This window comes from Aphelocoma coerulescens, chromosome 5, assembly GCF_041296385.1.
Source record: "Aphelocoma coerulescens isolate FSJ_1873_10779 chromosome 5, UR_Acoe_1.0, whole genome shotgun sequence".
NCBI lineage: Eukaryota > Metazoa > Chordata > Aves > Passeriformes > Corvidae > Aphelocoma > Aphelocoma coerulescens.
Window position 1 is genome coordinate 31,446,731 of NC_091019.1, and position 25,693 is coordinate 31,472,423.

At 40.2% G+C, this 25,693-nt stretch overlaps 1 protein-coding gene and 1 long non-coding RNA gene across 9 annotated transcripts; one reads left to right on the forward strand and one right to left on the reverse strand.

Annotated features, from left to right (window-relative positions):
* Positions 1 to 783: 783 nt before the first annotated feature.
* Positions 784 to 14,681, reverse strand: DCAF4 (DDB1 and CUL4 associated factor 4). 7 transcript variants are annotated; one of them, XM_069017504.1, is made up of 14 exons: positions 14,616 to 14,681; positions 14,232 to 14,348; positions 12,518 to 12,615; positions 10,784 to 10,938; positions 9,406 to 9,488; positions 8,665 to 8,767; positions 7,736 to 7,879; positions 7,019 to 7,068; positions 5,639 to 5,718; positions 3,959 to 4,054; positions 3,746 to 3,843; positions 2,887 to 3,063; positions 2,133 to 2,247; positions 784 to 1,186 (listed from the first exon to the last, which is right to left on the reverse strand). In XM_069017504.1, exons 2-14 carry the CDS (start codon positions 14,339 to 14,341, stop codon positions 993 to 995), a joined length of 1,503 nt encoding a protein of 500 aa, XP_068873605.1. In that variant the 5' UTR covers positions 14,342 to 14,348; positions 14,616 to 14,681; the 3' UTR covers positions 784 to 992. The 7 variants fall into 7 exon arrangements, with proteins under 7 accessions (XP_068873605.1, XP_068873607.1, XP_068873603.1 ...); XM_069017506.1 differs by having other exon boundaries at positions 14,232 to 14,343; positions 14,616 to 14,679; XM_069017502.1 differs by having other exon boundaries at positions 14,544 to 14,632.
* A 145-nt stretch (positions 14,682 to 14,826) lies between these two features.
* Positions 14,827 to 18,661, forward strand: LOC138110789 (uncharacterized). Of its 2 annotated transcripts, none has more exons than XR_011151058.1 (4): positions 14,827 to 14,909; positions 15,342 to 15,414; positions 16,387 to 16,451; positions 16,773 to 18,661. It is a non-coding gene; the product is annotated as an uncharacterized lncRNA (long non-coding RNA). The 2 variants fall into 2 exon arrangements; XR_011151059.1 differs by having other exon boundaries at positions 14,903 to 14,989.
* Positions 18,662 to 25,693: the final 7,032 nt, after the last annotated feature.

Sequence of the window (25,693 nt, forward strand, 5' to 3'; positions counted from 1 at the left end):
GAGCAGGATGGTCTTGCCCAACCCAGACTGGTTACCAGGCAGGAGGTGAAGAGGCTCCATGGGATAGTAACTGTTCTCAAATACAGATACGGTATCATCCAGTTACTGTGAGCTGGTACTACAACTGTGCAGCTGAGGGCCCAGTTGTACCTCTGTATGCAGAAGGTGTGACTTTGCACAGGTGATCCCAAATCCCAAAGATGTGGTCTGTACAACTGGGCTTGTGTCCTGGTACAGCTGCACGAGCAAGCCTGTCCTTCCAGACTGCTAACCAAACTCCATGTTAGGGGTGTGGACTTGGTTCAGAAACACTATGATAAACTAACTGGGGCATTCAGCTTCCCTACTGGACCAGAAAAAGGGCTTTGCTCCATGCCTGTTGCTTTTTACAGGGGATGGTGGAAGGGCAGTTGCACACTACCATCATCTGAAAGGGACAAAGTTTAGTATGAGCCAGCAAAAAGGACTGACAGTGTGGGTGAGGAAAGCGGCTGTTCCTTGAACTGCTTCCAACCATGGAGCATGAAGCAGTGGAAGTTGAAGCAGGAACCCCAACCAAAGCTACTCCAAAGGCCCAGAACACAGTGTTCAGCATCTCAACAGCAGCTGCTTCACTCTGCTGGGCCAGCCTACTTCTTGAGGCAGATGTGACCACAGCTAAGAGGTTATGTGACCAAACTAGGATTAAGTTAGAGCAGCCTTCTGACAGCAAATTCAGCTAGCACAACAGAGTTACCAGCTTGACGGGCTTACAGCTAGGTTTCAGAGAGGCTGAATCTTGCCTACAGTTCATCAGTGTTCAGCTTTTATTTACAAGCACTCTGAGATGTATACAGCAAGATTTGCTGAACTGCTGAAGGAGGTTCACAATTAGATGGGCAGAGCAGATGCAACAGCAGCACATAATGACTCAACAGCTGGGTGAGTGGTGTAAAGATTCTGAAGTCATATTTTGCTTGGCAGCTTTGTAGACCACGTCTGAGAATAAAATGTCAGTTATAGGAGAAGTGGTAGAGATCCTGTTTGACAGCCATGAGTAAACCAGGAACTCCTCGGCTGCCCCCAAGTCTTGAAGAAAACACCACACTAGGAATGGCATCTTTGGATGATGGGTGGGGAGATGGGATGGTTCTAAGCAGATGAGCATCTTGGAGACTCCAAATTCTGGTGTAGCAATCCTGACCAACTGAAAGGAAAGGACAGCAAAATTCAACATTACACTAAAAGGATTTTACATGGTTCTGCAAGACTGTCACTGCAGAAGGTCTATGGGGAAAACAACTCGACTATTTTTACACCCACAAGAGGCAAAGTGCTTATCCATACTTTACAAAACCAAAATTTTACACTGAATAATACAAAAGTGGGAAAAATGTGCCTTTCCTATTAGGTAATTAAAAATATGATAAATCAGTACTTAAGAGTGCTTTTCTCTTTATCAAGCTCCTAAGCTAAAGAAAAGGGGAGAAAAATTCAGTCAAATTAAAAGTTCTTCTTACTATTCCATCACTTACTGACAAATCCAAGGAAAGGAGGTCACTGTCTTTACAGTAACTTTATGAAGCTTGGCTACACTACAAGGATTTTGCTTCATCTATTGCTACTTTTCCTCTCCCCACCCCAAATACAACAATACAAAAAGCTGAGTGTACCTGGGAGTATTCAAAATGAACCTGAGTGGTATAGACAGTTTATAAGGAGTCAGGCCCACATGCCAATGCTTCAGTCCATCACCATATTATCCACTTAAGCACCAACTAAACATATACACAGTCTCTATATAAAGTTATTACCAAATCTCCTGTTTACGTGTTGTTTCCTTCAATTTCAAAATCAAGTGTTTTCTGCTCTACTCTTGAGACATATTGTGGAAAGGATAATGCGACTTTTGCAGGACACAGCAGATAAAGCTGTTAAGTGCCTCATGGAAGTGATTACAGTAGCTGTGCATCCATAACATAATTTCTTCATTTTCATAGTATATTACAGTATGTCTAAGGCTAAATTTCTTCTGAATTTTAAAGAATTAACAGCTTTACAGCTTCTAACAGCTGTATCTAAGAAACACCCCTCAGGCATAAGAAAATCACTACCATACACTCTACAAGTAGAGGGGGGAAAAGTCAACCCACCTGCTATAAGAAGTCCTTCCTCCTCATTTACATGCAAAGGGAGAAGAGCATATTCATTGTGGTGACCTTTGTACTGTTTCACACACTTTGCTGTTCTCAGGTCCCAGAGTTTAATCTGCAAGTTGAAGGAATTTTTTGAGAGAGGCTGTATTAAAGCAGAGAGCACTTACAGGTTGGATGTGTTGGAGCACATCCAGAGGAGGGCCATGAAGATGATCAGAGAGTAAGAGGATCTCTCCTATGGAGACAGGCTGAGAGAATTCAGCCTCCAGAAGCAGCCTTCCAGTACCTTAGGGAGACTACAAGAGATCTGGAGAGGGTAAATTTTTAAGGGTATGTAGTGATAGGACAAGGGGGAATGGCTTTAAACTGAGAAGCGTAGGTTCAGATTAAATATTAGAAAGCTCTTTAACGTGAAGGTGGTGAGTGACTAGAACAGGTTGCCCAGAGAAGTTGTGGATGCTCCATCCTTGAAAGTGTTCAAGGCCAGGGTGGCTGAAGCTTTGAGCAAGCTGTTCTAGTGGAAGGTGTCCCTGCCCATGGCAGGGGAGCTGGAACCAGCTTTAAGTTTCCTTCCAACCCAAACCATTCTGTGATAAATAACTGGCTCTGGAAGAAGACCCATAAATGGAACTACCACCCAGTTCCGTCCTACATACTAAGAGCAGGCATCTGCCCTTGGGAGTGGGATAAGTACCTGTAAATGCCCAGATACTAAAAGGAACAGAATATCCTAAACACAACATAACCATACCTTTCCAGCCATATCTGCTGCCATAAGATAATGTTCAGCCTCCATAAGGTGAATAGATGTAACTGCTGAGCCGTGGAAGAGACGAGTTGCTTTCCAGCTCTGCCCCTTTCGGTTACGTTGGCGCACATCAATGCTGAAAATCTCACCCGAACGGCAGCCATTGTACAGCACTGGGGTCTGGGAGAATCCCAGAGAAAGAAGCGCATTGTGTAACATCTGCAAGGATCTTACAAGTTACACAGACAGAGTCTGTATCGTGCTTTTGAGCTCTATGGTGTAGTTGTCAAATTATTTTAACACATGCATTAAGAAACAGTATTTTAATTATACACTGCAACATTTTTCAGCCAACTCATGAGTTCCATTCAACCCTCAACTATTTAGCTGGGAAAGTTTGGCTAGGTAAGCAGGAACTCAGTCTAACATAATGGCGAAACAGAAACTGGAATTCCTATTTCACCATTCTAGTTCTTTGTGAACAAGTCCATTAGTATTTTATAGGGATTTTCTCCATCTTGGTGGAGGCAATACACTGAGTGTTATGAAAATGACGTTATTTGCCAAAACCAGAACAATTTTACATGCTATTACTGTGCTCTTTGTACTTCCTTGTCTTTTAACCTCTGTAATATTAACAAAACTTGCCCCCGTTGGCACAGATTGAAATCAGTTAATCTTTTTGTTGCTGTTCAATTGTGTGCAAGCATCAGACCACATCAGCTCTGCTGCAGAACACCCATCCAACAGCAGCTGTCATCACAACCTCATGTACAGCATGTGGAGTCCTGCCCCAAACAGAACAAAGAGCCCACCAATGAAGCAGTGCTCTGAAAATACGGCGGCGTATGGTTCTCTGTACCTGCGTGGCAAACTGCTGTGCCAGTACATCACTACTGGTTCCAAATGTCTGCCGATGCCCTGTCACTACATTGGTCACAAGAACTCGTCGTGTCAGGCCTAAGGAAGACAGATGATGTTCGTTTAGCTGTAATTTGAGTAGCAGCTGGGAGATGAATGCAAGAAGTCTTTCCCACTGAGACAGACAGGGTTCCTAGCCTTGCAGATAGATCACCTGTGCTAAAGCAGTTGTCCGCTTGGGGATTGAGGCACCAAGCACAGGACCAGGCAGTGGATATCTTGAAACTGCACAGCATTCCAGGTCTATCTCCTAGAAGACATGAGAAACACATGAAGTATTCATAAAATGTTAGGACAGGATGATAACTCAGAAAGGTTCTTAGACTGCCATACTTCTTTTAACATTTCAATCTGGAGCAGAGAAAGTGTTACTCAATTAGTGTCCTTTTGGTACTCAAGAGACAGGAAACAAATGGAAGCTCATGACTGTAAGTGGGACACCATAAATAGATGGTATCGAGAGACTGTGAAATTTATTCAGTAGTCAGAGGGCTGATCATGGCAGGAAAGAACAAAGTAATACTTGCCTTATAGCACTAAGTAAGCCATTTTTTAAAGATGAGTGGGCTAGAAATAAAAACCATTTACTTTATAAACTACAGATCAGCCAAAGCCTAACCTGTAAGTTCTTGGCCTGCCTATTTAAAGAAAAAAAAAATTAAGTAACAATACCCTAGATTTGACTCATACTCATGTAGCTCCTGCACAAAATTTATGCCAATTAGCAAACTACATCATCAGTTTTCACTTCCTTCTTGGGACATCATACACACATATGTCAGGTAGCAGAGGTGACACAGACAAGAATGGATGGATAACATAGTTTTAGACAGGGTAAGTTCTACTTTTCTCCCAGCATCTACTCAGCAAGGGTCCCACAAAGGAGAGTGGAGAGTGAAGGAGAGTGAAGTTAAGTCAAACTTGGAAATACCTAAACAGTCAGTAGGATATGCTACACAGGAGGACTTTGGTGGAACTCACAGCATCTCATTATGGTGAAGGGCTTAAAATCTTCTACAGAGCAACTGGGTATGCTGGCCTAGTAGCCATCCACCCTCAGTGACTCTTCAAGTTCATGCTGACTCTATGCATATTGCTTTAATGGCTGCTTAAATAGTAAGACACCAAAAATTTAAAATGAGTCCATTACTCTTATCACAGATTTCCTCTGTATAAACTTAACTGATCATATCTGAATGGATACCAGATTAGAGCACTGCACTCTGTGACTTGAAGAAGCATGGTTCTAACATCTATCAAGAAAGTCCAATCAATTAAGTCCTGCCCCCAAAAACATTGAACAAAAAAGATCAGCTATAACCAGACTCTTAAGACATAGTATTCTCCCAGTCAGTCAGGTTTACATACAACTGAACATGAGCTTGTACAAGGAGCTATGGGCTGAGATATTTACAGCTTTGCACCTCTGATTAATCCACTGAGCATACCTGAGTAGCTGCTATGAGATTCTGCAGTGACTCTGGACAGTCTATAAGGAAATATGAGTACTTCTTGTGTGCAGCTTACGAGTATTAATTACAGGCCAAGCTACTCATGAAAAATCTCAAGTGTTTACTTTACAAGTGAGGTGTTCTCCTGCCAAAGTCAAGCACCGCAGCAGCTAAAAATAAACTAGGGCTTTGAATACTGTTTGTTAATTAAGTCTCAAGTTCTTTCATCATCATTTCACTTCTTAAGCTGTTTTAGTCTTACAGGAATACAACAGTCTCATCAACTACTGAAAAAAAAGTTAAAATAATCTTTCTTATGTGCTCTTTTCATACCATAATTGTTACCAAAAATTGGAGACAAAAAACCAACAAAAACACCCTACCTGGGTTAGTGCTGCTGAACAATGATGCTGGAAGCAGACTGGCACAGCCTGGTGTTTCTGCAATTCCCATGAGACACAGCTTGCTGAAGTGAGTTAAGGAAAACTGATTTCTCCCTAGAATGGAACAGGCTGCCTTATATATATATATATATATAAGTGGGAAAAGCAAGCTGCCCTGACACAGCCACAGCTCACAACACTTTTCCCTGAGACGTCTGATGTGCTTTACAGTTTACAACTAAGTCCTGACTCTTAATTTCTTTCATAGGAATGACGTAGAAAGAACTCAAATTCTTGCTTGTGTATTTTCACTACCAGAAGGATAAGAGAATGCTGTTGTATCTTACTAGTGATAGGAAAAAGAAAAAAATAAGCATGGCCTACATAGATCATTCTTCTTACTTTTTCATGTTGATGACACTGCCTTAATGTAGATCTGTTTTTCATGGAGATAAATTGGAAAAAGGGGAGCACACATTGGTGAGGCAAGGAAGACTCACTTTAGATTACATTTAAATATTTTATGAAGACTATTGCAGGTATATATAGAATTTGGAAGCTGCATTTCAAGTTCAGTGGGGTAGATCTGTAACACAACTAGGGGAAAGCACAAACGCACCAAACCAAGTGATCCCACCAAACTCGTCCCCTGCTGTGCACGTGCCTGGTGAGCTCCTGCCCCCTGATGGGTCGGTCTAGAATTGCCTGGCTTTTCACACAGGCCATTCCATATTTTTCTACGTAATTTCTTTTGGCACTTTAATAGCACGCCTGTTGTCTGCCTTCTCCTATGTCAAAATTCAATTTTTCCCCCTCATTCTTCTGGGCTCTGCACTGTTCATTATTGCTTCCTCTGCTACACCATCAACGTTCCTCTTCTTCTGAGTCAGACCTGCAGAACATGCTCTGAAAGTTGTAGGTGATGCTACTGACTTACTTCCATTCTCCTCTCACCGCAACCAATATGGGATGGTTTTAAACACAAACGAACCATTCCACTTTCAAAGAGGTTCACTTCAGAAAAAGGTTGTTGCCTTAACCTCTGCTCTTCTTTTGCCTCAGCCAATTTCTAAACATCAGATCGTTCTGGATATGGCATTTACATACACTATTAGTGAAGCTGGAATTCTCCAGAGCAGAAAACATGGTCTTTCATTTACCATTAATATGGGAACAATTCTACATATATCCATAACAGAACCATACATCTGTCTCACTAATTCCAACATATTTCATTTCTTATTACTTCCTCAGTTTTCCAGAAAACTTATTTTCTGGGAGAACTGAAGGAGAGGTATTCCTTGAAGTTAGTTTTTCTGTGAAGCATGACACAGACTTGTGAAACCTGAACAACAATTCTGCTTTTTTTTAAAAGGATATAAAACATGAGAATCTGGATGAGTCAGTGATGCCCAGCACACAGAATTCACCTTCAGAGAGAAGACGACATACTATTTTTGTGATCTGTTATTCAATTAAGCAAAGATTATTTCCATGCAATGATGACATAAAATTCGGCACTGGGTACAGCTCTTCAGCCCACTAAATAACTCAGTAACAGGGCATGAGCATTTTAGCTTCATACTCATCTTGTAATGACAGAACAGCATTGAGAAGTCTGACCAAACAGACTGAGGCACCAAGCACATCCTATTATTCAAGATTCTTAAAAGAATCTGAGCATGAAGAGATCATAAAAACCTGTTTTAAATATGCCTCATGTTTAGGGATAAACAGAGTTTCCCAAAATTATTTTTAAGAAAGAGCATGCAAATCTTGGTAGTTTTGGTAGCAGAACATTAGTTTTGCCAGCTACAGTTCAAGTCTGAAGTAAGCACTATCCTTGGAAGGTGGTACTTCTATGTAGTCTTCCATTCCAATTGTAGTATAACATTCCTGACAACTATCCCTGGTACTGAGCACTTTCAGAGACAGGTTTATTGTGGCTCTGTGTTTATCCAAGCTTCACATTTCTAGATTCTTCCATTGTCTTCTCCTAGCCCCTTCCCCAACCCTCATGGCATTTCCACAAGAGCCTCCCAAGAAGAGTGTTCTGAGAATGCAACCACCAAAGGAAGGAGGAACAGAAAATAGTACTTTGCGGTTTGTGAAGTAGAGGTTGTCATACATCTCCACAGTGAGAGACTCCTTCCCCAAACCGCTGAGATTGATGATACCATATTTACATCCTCCATGCTCTACATCGTTCACAGTGAATATTCGTTCACAAGCAACATCTGCCTGTAAAATAAAAGCTTACCAGTCACACTTACTGGAAACTTACAGGAGAAACAGCTTGAGGGAGTTGCATTAGGTCTAAAATGAAACAACACATTAATTCTGATCCCTCTAACACCACCTGCTTTCCAGTCACCTCTAACATCAGTGGCCAACTCATTTTAAATGCATGCACAGAAAAAACAGGGATAGTAAAGGATTCAGTCCTTGGCTAACAATAAATGATCTTTCCAATGTTAACAATTCTGTACACTTACACTGTTTCTGAGTCCCTTCTGGGTTCAGCTACCTATGCAGTGCTCTGTTTACAAGGCCAGGAGCTGGTCCTGGAGAGCTTCCTATATAGTCTATGAAAGATCATGAAATGTAAAGTGATTACTGACGTTTACTTAGCTTCTCTGAACCACGGGCTTTGCTACTCCCAAAACTCTTCTCTTTCATTTTTTTCTTTCTCTTGATCTTCTCCACTCCTCCTCCCAGCCCCACAATAATGATCCACTCAACTCCTATTTACTTTCAAAAGAACATGGTGATCAGATTAAAAAAAAAAAACAAACCAAAAAAACCCGCTTTCATATCCAACCTTTTTTATAATTTTCCTTTGTAGGAAAGGAACAGCCTCTCCCTACCTGTTTAAAGTTACTGAGCACAGATTTTAAGAACTGACAGCAGGAATAACGTATCTTTAAAAGCTAAAATTTGACCTATGTGAGTTGACTACAAGAGCCTGAATTTTCTCTGAAGATGGGCTCTCTTTATCTTAAAGACTTACATTTCTCATAACATACCACAATGATTTTAAAATTGTTGGTTCCAGCAACTGAGGAGTCTGGACTGTGAATTTCTATCTTCCTCCTCTGCATGCAGTTCACTTTTAGTTCATGGACTAGCCTGTAAAAGCAGGTAGGTGGGTGAGGGGGTTGAAGAGAGGAGAATTCAGGCAAGCCTAAATTTAATGCATAAGAAAATAATTCTGGCCAGGATATAGAACTCTTCTCAATCACCGAAGAGAAAATGCCTGAATAACTAGCATGCTGAAATTTAACTTACATAACCCATGAACATGTGCATCCTCCACATTCATGGAATTTCATCCCGCTGTTTTGAACCCCAGCACATCTTTAGTAGCCAAAACAACAACACAGTAAGTCACTGACTTAACTTGCCTTCTGCACTGTTACTGAAACTGAGCTACCTTAGCTGTTCTAATGGGGGGCAAGGGAATGGTCACATCCACTGAAAGGCATTTATCCTAAAATAGCTGTGCTGTACTCATAAAGCACAATGTGGCAAAACAGCATATCCATATACATACATAAAGTGAACTTTTTTGAAGTAAAATTGGGAAACAACTTCATTTGAATTCTCATCATTTTAGTAATTACAGAATATAACCTTTTTTCTAACTTTAAGTAATATGATCCTCCTCATCCCAATGAAACAGTAAGAAATGCAAGAAAACCTGACAGAAACAGTTGCACTAACAGCAGAACTGAACTGCAAACAGAAGACAAATCAAATCATTGTACCTGCAATAACTTGTGGAGCTGAGCAAACCCAGCTGCCTTCTCTGTAACAGCACAGATGAGTTGAGTCCAGCCCTTGTTGTTTTCTGTAAGAGAGTAACGTGGAACTGTACTTAGTTACTTACTTAAGATTCAAACATGGCTGTGGGTCTTTGATGTTTGGGATGTTTAGGTAACTTTTTCCTCTAGCCTACATACATTAAAATTTTCAGAATGTTCAGAACACATTCCAACACCATCCTGATCTACTACAATAAGTAGACAAGAATATATTCCTGTGAGATGTGGAGCACTTCTGCAAATACAGAAGCTGGAAAAAAAATACGAAACCCTAGCAGCCATTGTTTTCACTCTACATAAGCAGCAGTACCACCTGGAGGTGTAAAGTCACCTTCTGGTTTTACTACAACGCCTGAAATTCTTCTTATACAGCAAAATTTTCTTTCACAACAAGACTGCAAGTAAACATGCAGTCTTACTGTTGTACTAAACTGCTTTTCCATTCCACTTCCATTCCCCATTCCCCCACAGCTCTGGGGTTGGAACTGGATGACCTTTCCAATGCAAGTCATTCTATGATTCCATTCCATGATTCACAATTTTTTTAGAATTTAATGGAAACACTTTCTGAGTAGACCAAGGAACAAAGTATTTTGCAGAATTATGGAGTAAGAAATCTTTTTGATAATACTCAGACAAAGCAAGTGTTTGAGAGTCAAAATGTTCTTTACAGAAAAGACTGAAGAGCTGGTTGGAGAAATTCATTGCTTAAGAAAAATAACACTGTTCACTTCTTCCATGTGACAGCATATTTAAGCTAAGCTGTTACTTGTAAAGTTTTAAGACATGTTTTTCAGGTAATGAAAAAGCATCCTTGATAGAAATTTTACCCAGATTACAAATACACAACATCAGCATTAACTTCACTGTAACTCTTTATGAAGAGAAGCACACAGGTTTTCCAGACATAAACATAAGACCTGCCTTGATTTTAACTGTCCAAAAAAGTTCTTCAAAAAAAGATTGTTTCTTCAAGGCCCAGGAATATGATCAATCAATTTATTAAAAATGTGAGAAACTTAAAATCGACCCCACTTTGCCAATTCAAGGCAGGAATTTGAAACCTGGCATTCAATATCCTGACTCAAGTGTAATTGTTGGACAACTGCAATTCTCAGCACAGTTCCTGCATCTTTATAGGTTTTCTGTTTGTAATGACTTGATTTCATTCCTGTGTAGAACAGCCAAACAAAAGGCTTCAAGGACTATATATTCTTACCAGAAAAAGAAACTAAATTGTCAGAATTTGAAGATTTTAGTTTATAATCTGTCCTGGGCCAGAGTACAATAAAGCCTAATTGCAATCTTTTTCAAAACATACCTTTTGTTTTTCTTCCTCTTCTAGGAGTCTCAGTCTTTTGCACTCCATTGCCTTGTGCTGAATGCTGTCCTTGGTGAGTGGGTTGTGGTTATTATGTCCAGGCAGTAGACGAAAATAGCGGTTCTTTTCTGGGTCATAATAAAATCCTGGCAGTTCTTCAGGGTGGGAGGAGTGGGGGAGAAAAAGAGGCAAAATCAGATGGATCACTTTGCTTACTGCTCTTTGATATTCCATCTCTTCACGTCAATGTCAGAGTTATGAGACTCAAAGCTCTTGCTCCCAACAGGTCCCAAGCATGATACACAGACTAGGAGAAGATGAGCCACTTACAGGAGAGAAAAAAAGATTATTTATAGTGTTCAAAGGCTGTTACACTGATACAGAAGAGACGTCATCACTGACCAAGAGGAAATTCAGACCAATCAGAAAGGCACAAAAGAACAGTTTTGTTGCAGAACAAAAATGGTCTTTCCTCATAAATGCATCACGAGGGGACATTCTTAGTTAAAAGACTTGGTAGGACAGCAAAAAAAAGACAATGAGGTATCAAATAAACCCAAATAAAGTATTTCACTTCCCAGAACAAGACACTTTTTCTTCAGCACATAGGAGGGATTTAGATTAAATCAGGAGTACATTTGGCTCCCTCCAAAGGTAAGTTGGGATGAGAAACACTCAATTTTAGTGCTTCCCTGTCTGGGTGAATGCAGAGGCAGACAGGTAAAATACTTTGAAAGATTGTCTCAAGAGAAAGAAATTAATTCAGAGGCAATTGTTAACATTTCACTTCAAGAGTTTTTATTTAAAACTCTATCTACTACTAGAAATTTCATTTTAAGTAATCTCTTTTTACAGCTGCTTACCATTCAGCTCCTTTTCTGCATCTTTTAGGTTTCAGCTTAGCCACAAGTGACCGAGATTTATTCAGGTCAGCAAAATTAAAAAGTTAGTCAATGAATCAGTAAAGTTTATAAAAGCACACTACATTTACTATACAGAATCTAATTACACAGGAATAAATGTCTTGCAGGATACATCTCCGAACACATGCTCACAACGCAAAACAGTGATATACAAAAACCATCTCCCTGAACTCAGTGTTGTTTCAGGACTCTCCTGTTGTACAGAAATATATGTTCTCACTGGCTTAGTTTTTGCTAGCATTGTTTAACCAGTCAGGAAACCAGAACAGGACATCTTTCTCAACAGCACTGCTACTTCATCATTTGTTGTTAATGAACAAATACTTAGCCAGAGTGTATTTATTACAGACTACAATGTACACTGAAGGCATAAAGAGGGACACATCACACAAGAGAGGCACACCACAAAGTGGTGGATTGTTGTGCCTTTCAAAAGACTGAGTAACTGAACACAAGCTGTAATTTTTTATATGCTCTCTCATTTTATTTGCTTCCTTAGTAGTTAATTTTCTTCCTAAAGCAGCATTTCTGGAGGGAGAAACAGAATTGTATTTTTTCAGTTTATATCAGCTCTAAGCACACAAGTTTTCAAACATGAGAAGCACCTGTGGGCCTGAAAGTGATTTGGCTCTGTTCTCTAGATCCTTACTTACTACATCTTTTTGTATCACCTGACATTGCTTTTCTCCAGAAACTTGACTGTTTGTATTGTTCCCATAACACCAGATTATTAATGGAGCTACTACTACTACTTTTTTCATACAAGCAGCATATAGGAACTGACTTTTGACCCATAAACACCATCTCTTACCTGGTGCTACAGAGTTCTGCATTGAACTGGACGAAGAAGGATCTTCACTGCTGCTGGGGCCTGCATTCACTGTGGTCTGTGGTTCCTCCTGTTCCAGACTGAAAAAACAGCACTGCCTTCAAGATAGGCTCACAACTGTCCTACACATCTTTCCCACAAAGAATCTAGAAAGCAGATTGTTACTGACATCAATGGAGTACCATTTTGCAGTGCTAAGCACACTCTGCGTATCACCCACCATACATTAAACTGTGAAAATATTCAGCTTAAAAATTTCTCAAGAAAGTTAGTGAAACCAGCATCCTAAAAGCCTTGAATTGCTTGCTAATACATTAGATGTGGCTGTTGATTCTGCAAGTGCCTTTAACTCTTTTTAGCAAAAGATCTCCTGGGCAATTGTACATTAAATTAACAACCCACTCCTAAAAACACGCAAGTCTTCGCAGCACAAAGCAAGAGACAGTGTGGGTGAAACACTGATGTCAGGTCAAAAATATTTTGCCATTATCTTCATAACAAGAATTTCATTGATGAGTTCAGAAACATGCAAAATAAACACAAGTTTAATGAAAAATCCAAGAAAAGCCTCTGCTTTTCTAACAAACATTGCAGAGGGTAACTGCAGCTTTCCTCTTTTTGAACTAATATACATGAGCACATTCAGTACTGATGAGCAAAATTCCACTGGGATGTTTTCTGAATCACCTGTACAATTCTCACTTTTTAAGTCAGCTCCAATTACATGTCATCTTAAAAGCAGTAGGTGAAGATGTTTTGCAAGAGTCATAATTTATTGAAAAGACAAAGAAACTCTATTTCTAATACCAGGTCCGCCGCGGTTTCATTACACAACTTTGAAAATAGTTAAAGAACACAACAGGTATACAAGGGGAAAAACACCCCAGATCGAACCCAGGCACTTAACTTTGAAGCTTTGTAAGGAAACTCTTTTAATTCTGCTCACTGAAGTAGTGTCCATTTGCATTTCTAAGTTTTCTTACACAAGTGCAACTAGTGTGGCAACTCATATGTGTGTCTCTTTTCCTAAAAATAAGGTTTTTTTTAAAAAAAAAAGTTTAGTGTATTAAAGCAAAGCACTGTCTTCTTTTAGTCCTGCAAGAGGCACTAAGGAAAGAACAGGGGAATGAAAAAGCAACCATAAAAACAGCTCAGACATAGGCAAATGTAAGTTCTAAAATATAAAACGTGCTTTACTCAAAGGATCAGTTTTCAAGGCAGGGGATTATTCCTGAGGCCTTGTTTCATTTTCCCGATCTGCTAGATGTGGTATTATTACCCCACGTTACTTATCATGCTTTCAAACATTCAGGAAGATCCTCTAATGACAGAGTTTACACCAGTAAACACAGAGGCTTAAAATAAACAGGCAGGTAGAATGAAGTAATTTTATTTTTCTTCCCTGAACTATCTTTGCATATTGATGAAGGGTTTATGGAAGATAATGCACAGCTGAAAGGACTGGCTCACGGAACCGCATCTCAGTTTAAAATCAGCGTATCGTTGTGAACACACAATAAACCAGAAATCAATGCAATTCCACTCCCAGTAGGGATGACAAGATACACCAGAAGTACTATATACTAGATCTTCAGGCGGCAACCCTCTCAGTTCTAGGAAGTCACCATTCCGCACATTTAATGAGGTGTCAGATCCAACGGCCCAGCCCATGCCAAGCCGAGCTGCCGGTACTTGCCTTTCGGCGCGGTTGCTGTGACTGGGTCTTCCGTGCCCGGGGGGGTGGTGGCTGCGCTTGTGACTGCTCCATCCACGCCTCTCCTTGCCTCGACGGTAGTTTCTCCTCATTTCTACTCTTAAAGCAAACATACACACATACTTCACCCCTACTTGCCTGGAACAGCTCAGCATACAAGACAAGTCTCTTAATGCGGCCTCTTTTCAAACAGTTTCAGCCTGTAACGACCAGGCCCGCCAACCACCCGGAGCACAGGCGCTCCCGTACGCCTGTCGACTTCCCCGCTAGTCCGGGACCAGCTCCGCGGCTCACCCCGCAGCGCTGAAGCCAAAACCCCACCGGTAAAAGCGCAGTGATGACCAAACGCCCCCGCCCGTCCCTCACCGCGCCGGGCCCGCGCCAGGCCCGCCGCGTCCGCGCTGCCGCCAGCGCCCCGCCCACGCGCCCAGGGCCGCCTCTCACTGGCGCTCAGCCGCGCCCGCCGCTTGACGGACAGCTCGCTCGCCCAACCGCAGGAGGTGGGGCCGGCGCGTGCGCCGCGCGGGGGCGGGGCTGGGGCGGGGTTGGGGGCGGGCGGATGGCGCGGGGGGCGGCGCTGAGGGCGCGGAGGGTGCGGGCGGAAGGGAGTGCTTAGCGCAGCGGGGAAGCAACGCGGGGTGGAAGAGGTCGCTTAGCGCGGTAGGGAAGCAATGCACGGCAGAGAAGAGGCAGCCTGGGGGTTGCTGGGAGGTGGCGTGCTTTGACGGGACACCGAAAGGGTACACGCAGCTTCCTTCTCTTATGTCGCCGGCTCCCTCGAAGCCGTCCTTTGGCTGTGGGCTGCTAGAAGCTGTTACAACCTCTCTGAACTTACCAAGAATTCAGAAAAGATAATGTCTCTAAAGTGACTCCCCCGGCTGAGGCCTCTTGATGCTTAATTTTTTCTTATTTTGAGCCTTCTACTGGTGGGCAGCGAACAGTTGGGTGGGTGGTGTTGAGGCACAAGGTGGGAGGGAAAGCTCGGGCTGCAGCAATCAGGGATAACTCCCCGGTTGGTCAGAGCGCCAGAAGGGTGGTAGCTACCAGCTCCTTGCACTCAGTAATAATCCCCTTCTCTATCGTTTATTAAAGGTGTCCTTAAGCAGTTCTTGTACAGTCGCCTTCCCCTTCCTGCTTGTACAGCATCTAGAAGTTTAAAAAAACGGTATTGTAAAAAAGTTTGTTTATTTAATGAATGATTAAGGTTAAAACAAGCAAACAAACAAAAAAAGAGCTATAGTTAAAAGAATTGTGGGAAAATAGGGGTTTAGCCTTTTTGCTTCCAGAAAGATGAGGGGTTTTTTGGTTGCTTTAACAACTTAAATAAGAAATGCCAGTACTGGGAAAATAGGCAGTGGATTTTTGCTACTTTGGATGTTTAGACTTTGCATAAGTTTGCTGTCTTACTTGGCAGGAGAGTAATTTTTGGGAGATAGCATTTTTTATTTCTCACTCGCATCATCTGTGTTTTACATTCAAAACGCATAGTTAAAATAGCCTTGGAAAGTATTCACTTAAGCATATAAACAGCTGGAGAAATCACCTGTGGCTTGCATATATAGTTTGTGAGCTCTATTTCTTTGTATTTACGAGGTAGACCACCAGCATGGTCTAGTTCTAAAGCATATTTTGTTGATTAGGTCTGTTTCTCATAGTGTTTTCGTGATAGTGATCTTTAGCTTTTGCAAAATAATTTTGAATTTTAATACAGTAACAGAAGAAAAGTGCCTACAGAAAGGGCTGCATCAGCTGCATCAGCAGCCCTTTCTGTGAACTGTTTCTAAAATGCACTGGCATTGACTGGATTCAAAGTGATGGTTTATATGGTGTTGGTACTTGATCTGTATGTAAATTTGATGCTCGTACGCCTATGCAGAGGGTTCTAGGGAGTGTTTTTTTCCTGATATTTGCTGGCTTGTGGGTAATAGTCCAGGATGTCTAATGTTTCTCAAGTACTCTCATACTCTGCTTTGTGCATTGACTTTGTTTCATCTGTTTAATTTCTGGTGCCAGTGAGCAATATTCAAGGTCATGTGACCAATATATGCTGCTTGTAAGCTGTGGGATTCATGTCACTGAAATAGTTACATTGGGGAAGAAGTATATTAAATTATTTGTTTTCTCATTTGCATTGCAGGTACTTACTATGAGAGTTAATAAAGAATAGACTGGAAGATATTTCGGAGATCACTGGTTTTCCATGTATGCATTTAAATAAAATATACAAATATATACATAAAACCCCACACATTCACCCATACATTGTTCCTTAGCAATTGTTTGTCTAACCTCTTCTTAAAGCCTTTTGGTTTGGTTTATTGAGATTGTTTTGTTTTGTTATTTATTATTACCTCTCACTGAAAGGTTTCTTGATGTGTTACCTTATTGCTGCAATTTAGAAACATTGCTGCTATTCCTTCTTCCATCGGTGGATATAGAAAACAATTTGTTACCTTGCTCTCTGCAGCTGTATTCTGTATTTGAAATGTGAAAATGCTATCCCTTTTGAATATTTTTCTGTAGATTGAAGAGTGCCTCAAGAATACTACTCCACTAGGATACTATGGATGACAACTTCTAGCTTTGATGATTCTTGCTTCCTTTTTTGGACCCTTTTCATGGAGAACAAGTCTTTCCTTGAAGTGTATTCCTAAAAACTGGCTATACCACTACTCAGCTGAGGCCTTCCTAGTGCAGAGTTTGTTTTGCAGACTGTACCCAGGTTGGAGTTGTAGGATGTCCTACAGCTGTGCAGCAGTGCTAACTTCCATGAAGCTTATGGTCAGAAGTCTGAGCAGTTTGAGAACTGCTTTGTGACCAGTTGTTTCCAGTCCAGGTTAGTGGAATTGGCTGTGCTGGGGCTGGTAACAACTGAGTGCTGCTCATCTCGGGCTGGTTCCTGAACTCGTCCAGGCCATCCTGCCCTGCGGAATGCGCTCTGCCACTGTGTCCACCTTGGTTGTTTTTCTGCTTCCTTGACCTGAGGGACTGGGTTTATACCTGTGTAGTTGATTAAATACATATGTTCAGACTATGCTTATTTAGTTGATTAAAATGTAATTGTCAATTGCATTAAAACATTCTGAAAATACTAAATTTTATCAGTAACATTAGACTTTAAGGTTTGAATGAGTTGCCTTTCAGATGAACTGCAGTGTCTGAGCCAGTGTTCATTCTTAGCAGTTGCATCTCAAAATTAAAAGTAGTTTGTCTGTGCTCTTCTTCTACTGAGGCTTAAGCTGTGTGTTTTGTCTTATGCCTTCTTGGGGCTAAACCTGCATTCTGCCTGTTAAAGCTCAGCTTACGTAAGGCAAGTCATTAAGCTTTGGTAAGTGGGAAGGATACCTGGGCCCATGTATTACCCTGGGTTTATGCAGGGTAATCAAAAGCAGGGTTTTTTCTAATAGAAAAATTTGTGTTTGTTCTAATACTGCTGAAATCAAAGCAATTTAAGAGTCTCTGTAACTTTGTGCTTACTGTGCATTATGAGCTGCAGCAGTCATGCAGTAATAGTCTCAAAGCTCTTGTGAAAGTTGCTGCTTGCCTTTTTATTTTAGTTTTCAGCATGCCCTGCTGTCCCACAGGCTCTGCTGTTAATGCAGAAAATCACTTTTGGATTCTCTGACATTAGGTCATAAAATCATTTAGGTTGGAAAAGACCTTTAAGACGGTCAAGTCCAACCATTAACCAAACACTGCCAAGTCTACCACTAAACCAAGTCCCCAAGTGCCATATCTACATATATTTTAAATACCTCCAGGAATGATGACTCCACTGCTTTTCTGGGCAGCCTGTCCCAATGCTTGACAACCCTTGTGGTGGATATTAGGAAAAATGTCTTCAATCTAAATAAAGGAACAAACTGCTGTAGAATTTAAGGAATTAAGGTGATGAATTGTTGCAGTTTGTATAATGATCAGTAACTTCCTGCGTTTATTCTGCATGTGCATGTGTTTCACTTTTTTACTTTATCTGGTTTAAATGTCGAGCTCCCAAACCCGTCCTGACCGTCTTGGAGGTGCAGCTCCCCTTGAAGGTTTGCTGGGTGGTGTAAGTACGGGAGCGAATCGGAGCTGACCCAGGAGAGGGCAGCAGTGCACTTGCACAAAACCACTATGTCTTGGCTTTGCAGGGTCTTCTTCTGTACCAAGTGTTGAATCCCTATAAAAATCAATTTTAAAAGCAGAAATACCCCAACGAATCCATTTGCAACACTACTTGAAAGTGTATTTGTTTGTATTTATAACTCTAAAATCCAGGAACACTGATGTTACATATTTTAGCCAGGCTTTCCCTCCAAGTAAGAAAGTGAAGCTTCTTTCTCTTGGTATCAGCTTTGTCTGCCTTGCAGGTCAGAGGTAATAAAAAACACCCCTATGAGATATGTATTAGCTCTTAGCGTTTTTAAATATGTGTGCCTTTTTTATATAAAATAGATTTTATTTATACAATATAAAAAATATATGAGTGATATAAATTAAAATTTTGCTCTGACACTACATCTGAAGTCTTTTCCAGTCAAGTATCTTTAGGAGTGAGACATAATGCTGGTCAATTTTCATAATAGAAATGCTTAGATCCAATTTACTGGATAGTCTGATGAGTAATGAATTAATCTTTTTCCTGTGGATCCAAAGTAATAATTTGTTTGTAAAACTCATCAGAAGTAAGTTGCATTTAAAAATTATTTGGGTGCTTAGGAAGGTGTCACTAAGAGACAGTAATAAAAATATTTAGGTTATACTTTTGCTGGCATTGGTGGAGGGACTTTATGACTTCTGATTATAATCAGAAAATGGACTGCAGAGCATGCAGGCATGAGTGGGTGCCAACAGTGTTCATGGTTCTGTGTATTGGTAGAAATGGAGCTGTGGTATTATGGGTCTCATCAGATAGGCTGGCACATTCCAAGTGATGGTCTCTGGTAAAAGCCCATCTGAGACCTTCTGTTTGTTATGGTCTGCCCTCTCCCATGGGAGACACAGATGACTGGGCTGTGTTTGGCACCTCAGGGACTACACGTGTCTTCCTGTGACTGCAGTAGCCCAGGGCAGAACAGTCTTGCTGCTGCTGCCACTTGGAGTTGACTAGAAGAAAAAAAACCAACTAAAATCCCCAAAACACAACAACAAAACAAAAAATCCAAACCTGAATCTTATTAGACATTAGGGGAACAGTTGAAGAGAGACTCCTGATCCATGTACCAGCAAATTAGTGAGTGCAGAATGGCAAATCTGGTGGCTGCTGTTGCCAACCTGGTAGAGAAATGCAAGTGTTTATCACACATGGGTGTTCCCTGATGTAGCTCCTATGAGTATTATAACCCAAGAATCCAATGTGTATCATTACTAGGCTGCCATGCTTGTGTATAAAGTGAGTTATTGCAGGACAGGCGTGGTCTGAGATATACAGAGAACATGAACCCATACTTGCTAATATCAACAGTCTGGCTCTAATCTGCATAGTCAAAATCAGATTACTAAAGTGATAGGTCTACTGAGTTACTTTCTAGAGTGAGAAAGCAGTGCAAGATTAGGAATTCAGAAGATAAGGCTCTCTGTTGTGACAAAGCTCTCTTCCGCTGTGCATATGTGGATTTAATTTAAAATCCACATTTCAAGTCGGGGGTCCCAGTGTGCTGAGCTGGAAGACCATGGCTATGTGAATGATAAACTCGCAGCTGACCCTGAAGTTGTGTGGGATCTGCTGTGCCAGCTGGATCCCTATAGATCTATGGGGCCTGAGGGGATTAATCTGAAAATACTCTGAAGAGCCAGCTGCTGTCATTGCAAGGCCTCTCTGTGATTTTTGGACAGTCTTGGGAATCTCTCAGACTCTCAGGCACATGGTGTGGAGTCTTGGGGTGATCCTGTGCAGGGCCAGGAGCTGGACTTTGATGATCCTCATGGATCCCTTCCAACTCAGGATATTCTATGAAATCTCTCTCCTTAGAAAGACAAGCTGAAATCCAAACTCTGATGCTAAAATTTTATAACTGTGTATATCTTAAATGAGCTCTTGTTGACCTTGATTTGAAAGGGATGTTAAAGATCCTTTACTTTTTGCTGTAGGAAGAATGATTTACTTTGCCATTGTGTTTCAGACTTGTTATTCCTGTGATGCAGCACAGGCTTCTGTGCACCAGTTAGGTTTTGTTAGGCACTGTTCCAGAAGTGGTTGCATTTTCATACTACATTTTTCTTTCAAAATAGCATGCTGTCTCTTGAATGGCAAAGTGCTGGATACATGAGTAGTCCTTTTGAACATTTTTGATGTTTTAGCTAAATATCTTATATATTATTTATGTGCAGCATGAACTGTTACTTAACACTCTGAAATGTCTTTTGTGGATTTGTGACTTCTATCATTATTGCTTGTGGGCCCAATCTGAGGACTGTTAAATGTGTTACAATATTCACCTGCCCTGATGGTGGTGTAGGCTTATAAAGTTTGTGTGTGTATACACATAGATGAACATATCTCTGTCTACAAAACCAGAACTTCATTACCGCATATTTCAGTGCATGGGTGGGGAGAATGCTAATTTGAAGGCATGAGATTTGAAAGTGATATTGATCACAGAGATGTCTGTGCTCTGCCATGTTTCCTATGATGCTATAGATCTGACATGTCAGTTCAAAACAAAAACTGGCCCCCTTGTTAATTTTATTGCTTTTGTTAATTTTATTGCTTTTGTTAATTTTATTGCTTTAGTGATTTTTAAATTTTTTTTTTTTTGTAAAAAGTCATGTCTGCAGATGGTAAAGGGATCTGTCAAGCAGGTAGGAATGCTAACAAGCTTACACTGCCAGAATGCTAACTGGACCTTATATTCCTTGCAGAGTCATTGTAGAGTAGAATATCCTGATGGTGAAGAAACCTGTGTTGAATAATGCTATATCCTGCCCCTTTCTAAGGGGAAAACTCAAGACCGTCCATTGGAAGGTCAAGTTCCTGGTGTAAATAATACTGCTTTTAGAGTAGTGGCAGCTAGCAGCTTTTTCATTTTTCCTCCAAACTAATTTGTTCAGCTTATGGACCTCTAATACACAAAGTGCTTGTAGTTACAAGATTGATTTCTAGTCTTGTATTTAAAATTTTCCAGGAAAAGAACTAGTCAGCATCTCCAAGGAAGTATTCTCTTTTGGGGTCAAAATCTTGTGTGCTGCTTCATATTCTGCCTTGCCTGTTTTAGGTATTAAGGTTGTACTTTTATACAGAGAGAGGTGAACTGTTTTGCTTTTACACATCAATAGGAGATGTCAGGGCTCTGACAGCTGATTTCCCACTGGAAGAAAAATTTGGGACACACACCATAGGAATCATCTTTCTTAGCAGACTTCCATATTAAATAAATGAAGCTTTGAAAAGATGTGGAGACCGATGATATAGCAGGAAAAACCTTTTCTCCTGAAATTTCAATCTAGAAGTCAGTGTTTTGCTTTCAGAAAACAACGTTATCTTTGAATGTCATAGCAACTAAAGACATAGTGTTATGAGGCTGCTAACACCTCTTTTCTCAAAGTCTATATTCTGCTCATATCCAAAGGAAAGCAAGTAACTGGGGAGACTTGTATGCAAGGAGGCATTATAATCATGTGAGAGTGGTTCCCAGAAATGGACAGTAAGTGAACACAGTGCTGTTTTGGAGCCTGAGCTTCCTCAACTGTCTTGTATGCATTATGTGCTGCAGATATTCCCTTTGTAAAAGTACTGTTTGAATGATGCAGGAGTGACTTGCTTAGTCTCCCTCCCCCCCACCTCATCATCTTTGAGGATGTGTGTTGGAATTTCTTGTTTCACGGGTTTGGGGGTTTTTTGGGTTTGTCTTTTTTGTTTTGATTTTTTTGTGTGTGTGTGCGGTTTGTTTTTGTGTTTTTTTTTTTTTTTTTTTTTTGAGGAAAGGGAATGAAAGTTTTATGAGGTAAGAATTTGTCTCTCATTCTCTTCTGAGTGCTCTCTCAGGGAGAACATGGCGGGAGGAGGAGGAAGCTCAGCTCAGTGTATGCAGACTGCTGTGGGAGGCTTCCCTGTTACTGATGTATAAGGTGGGGAGAGCAAGTTTCTTTTGAGGACTTTCAGGAGCATATCCTGAGGGAAGAGGGGTGGGAGGAGGGAAGGTTACCATGGGAAAGCAGTCTCCATATATCTGTGTGTTCCGTAGAGGGTATATGTGGGTTCTTGGATTTGTTTGGTGACAGGGGAAGGGTTTGAAGAAAAGTTAATCTGCAGATACCTGGTCTCATAATGTTAGTGTACATTGTCTACTCATGTCTTGGTTATTATTTATATGCCTGTAATACTATAATAATATATAGTAATATATATTATATGGTGATAAATAATATAAACAGTAATTTATATTACTATTTCTATTTATATGTTCTGGATGCTTCCAGATGTATCATTGTGGCTCAGTCTTAAATTTTATTCTTTGACTGCTGTGCCTTTGGTCATTCTAATTGCATGTATACCCTGATATTTATGATGGATGGTGACATTGCCTTCCAGTCCACTGGAATGCCTGTTTCATTGTTGGCTCCATAGATGCTCTGCTTCATGGAGCCCTTCTAGGACCTGGTTTTCAAACTTCTGCTCTTCTGGGCACTGAATAGAAGCCAAGAATAGGGAGCTGTGGTTGCATATAATTACCAATATAGATACCAGTCTGTAGATTTCAAAGCAGGTGCCTAGTGCAGAAGTCTGCCCATGGGAGTAGCACTGCAGGGTCTCTCCCACTGGTACAAACTAATAAAATTAACTCTCTGCACAGTTTATGGTCTGTCATTTTTGTGTACCTGTGGAAAATAATGAAATAGAAACATTTTAGACAAGACATAAAACACTTAAATGAAAACAATAAGACTGTTTCTGGGAAGAAATATATAAATGACTAAATTAAAACAACACTGCATATAGGGTAGTCTTAGCACTGTTTTGTAAGATGATCTTCTAAAGTCTGAAGACAACTGAAACTGCTTATGTACTTTGTAGAACTGAAGCAATAATTGTTTCACATACAAGATGTAATATATCAGTTTGCAGTTCCAAAACAGAACCAAGACCAACTAACAAAACTTTAGCTCTCAGCTTAATTGAATGGAAATTGAAAGAAGAGGTAGGATATAGAAAATGGTTTATGGGCTTGGTTGAGCTATCGTTTCCCTGAGCAAAGCACTTTCTAATTGGGAGCTGGAAAGCTCTGAAGGTCCCAAGAAAAAAGAATAGGTAAATAACTGGCTGTAGGATAATATAAATTCTGTACTATAACCTTGTGGGAAATGAGGAAGGATGACAGAAGTCTATATGAAATGGTTAAGAGCTTCCAGGGCCTTTAAGAGAGTACCAGGCCACAGGGTTTGATCTGTGTTAATTACCCAGCAAGATTTAATTGTGTGGTGTGTAGTTTTTGGTTTGTTGTGGTTTTTTTTCCCTTTTCTCTAAGTGGGTAAAAACTGAGTGTAAGTTGACTAAGAGTGTTTACTTACTTTCTTTATAGAAAATGCCTGCTTTCCTAAAGTTAAATGTGATTACGTCAGCTGGTGGAGCATCTTCACTTTGAGTACTCGAAGGTATTTTATCTTTGTTCAGAATGATGTTTCAGAACAGCTGAAAACATCCCTTCTGAAACAAATTGTTTCAGAAGTGTGGAAGAAAAGGAAAATACAGATTATTGCTGAATTGTGTGTAAGATCAAAGTCTAGGAGAACTTCTAAGAGAGAAGTGACATAAAGGGTAAGCCTTGTACAGTGATAAATCAGTGGAATAAAATTGCTCCCATGTGTTCTGGATAAAATTAGAAGAACAGATTAATGCCTTTATACAGTGTGGCTAGTTCTGCACATACTACTGTGTCCAGTAGAGAAGTACTTCTAACTTGATGAGAGTATCCACTAAAAATTTCTCCTGGAAGGACTGCAGGTATTTAGTAACGTTTTTTACAGACAGTCACATACATTCATGCAGTCATCAGCCCTGTGAAATCAGGGAGGATCATTTTGGAAGAAATTTAAAGAACTATTTTGATGTGTTTCTTTCTCAAAAAAAAAGACCTTAAATGGAGATGAAAGAAATAAGTGAAAATAGTTGGATGGTCACCTGTATTTTGTTTTGGAATTATTTTTGACCTACATAGCATAATTTCTTCAGATTTAATTCTATGATATAGACTCTCACCAAAGCAATGATTCTTGTAATAATGGTTGGATATACTTGTTATGGGATTGGATATACTTGATATGGGAATATACTGTAACAGGAGGATAAAAAAAGGTTATATTTAGCAAACAGCTGAAATCTGAGCTTCAGAAATAAAATAAATGTTACAATCAGGTGTAGACCCATTACTTAATTTTTTTTTTCTTTAGGAACAGAATATATACTGTATGTAGCTATAGAATAAGTAATGTAAATGGTGACTGTACTGAGGGATACTTAAAAAGTTTACTAAAAATCAAAACTGCAGTTGTCTGTGTAGGAGGGGGGGGAGTGGATTAGGCACCAAAAAACCCCACAGCCCTCCAAACCCATATGTGTCTGTGGATCTTCCAATTAGATAGTGGGTATTGATTAAGTCAGTGGGTGACAGGTTGCAAAGTAGACATTTCTCTCTGGAAAACTGTCTCAGGTTCCAGAAATGAAATTAAAATTTTAAATTTATTAAAGTTATGTGCCTTGCCTTTACAGTGTAGAATATAATGGTACCAAAGTGTACAGTTCCATCTAGGCTGGTGTGTTGCTTCTGCCCATTACCAGTAACAGAAAAGATGGTGATACTTTCAAGGTAAACTGCTCTCTTCTGTCTTGTGCATCTAGTGATCCAGGGTCTCATTTGGAAAGATTTAAAAATTTTTCATCCAGGAAGATTTAGAAAGTCATTGATATACTTTGAATGCATGAAACTTTTTTCTTTTTTTTTTTGTTCATGCACAGTTTTTGCAGACCCGGGACATTCTGACAAGGAATTCATTAACTTTTACACAATGAGAAGAAATACTTCCTGTGTTAATTTTAAACCTTATTTTAGAAATTTTGACACATACACACACAAAAAGCTGTTTTAGGACAGATTACAAGTGCTATGTCCCCCATTATAGACTTCTCATGTAATCCACCTCAGCCCCTCTCTTCCAGTCTGAGTTGTCAGGACTTTTGTTCTTACTTTTCGTTGGACAAACTGACTGTACAGAAATTACTCTGTATCTTTTGAGCATCCTGGTTATCCTTCTTTGTGCCTTTCCTAGCTCTAACAAACTGTACAAAGTATTGAGGAATTAAGCACATTATAGATTCCTATGTTGTGGCACAGTGCCCAGAGTGTGTCGTCTTTGACTTGTGGTTCAATAGTGAGCTGCTCGCAAATAATTCCTGGTTATATCCCAAGATCTTGTTCTTGACTGGCAATAAGTAATTCAGAGGCTGAAGGAGTACATGCAGTGTTAGG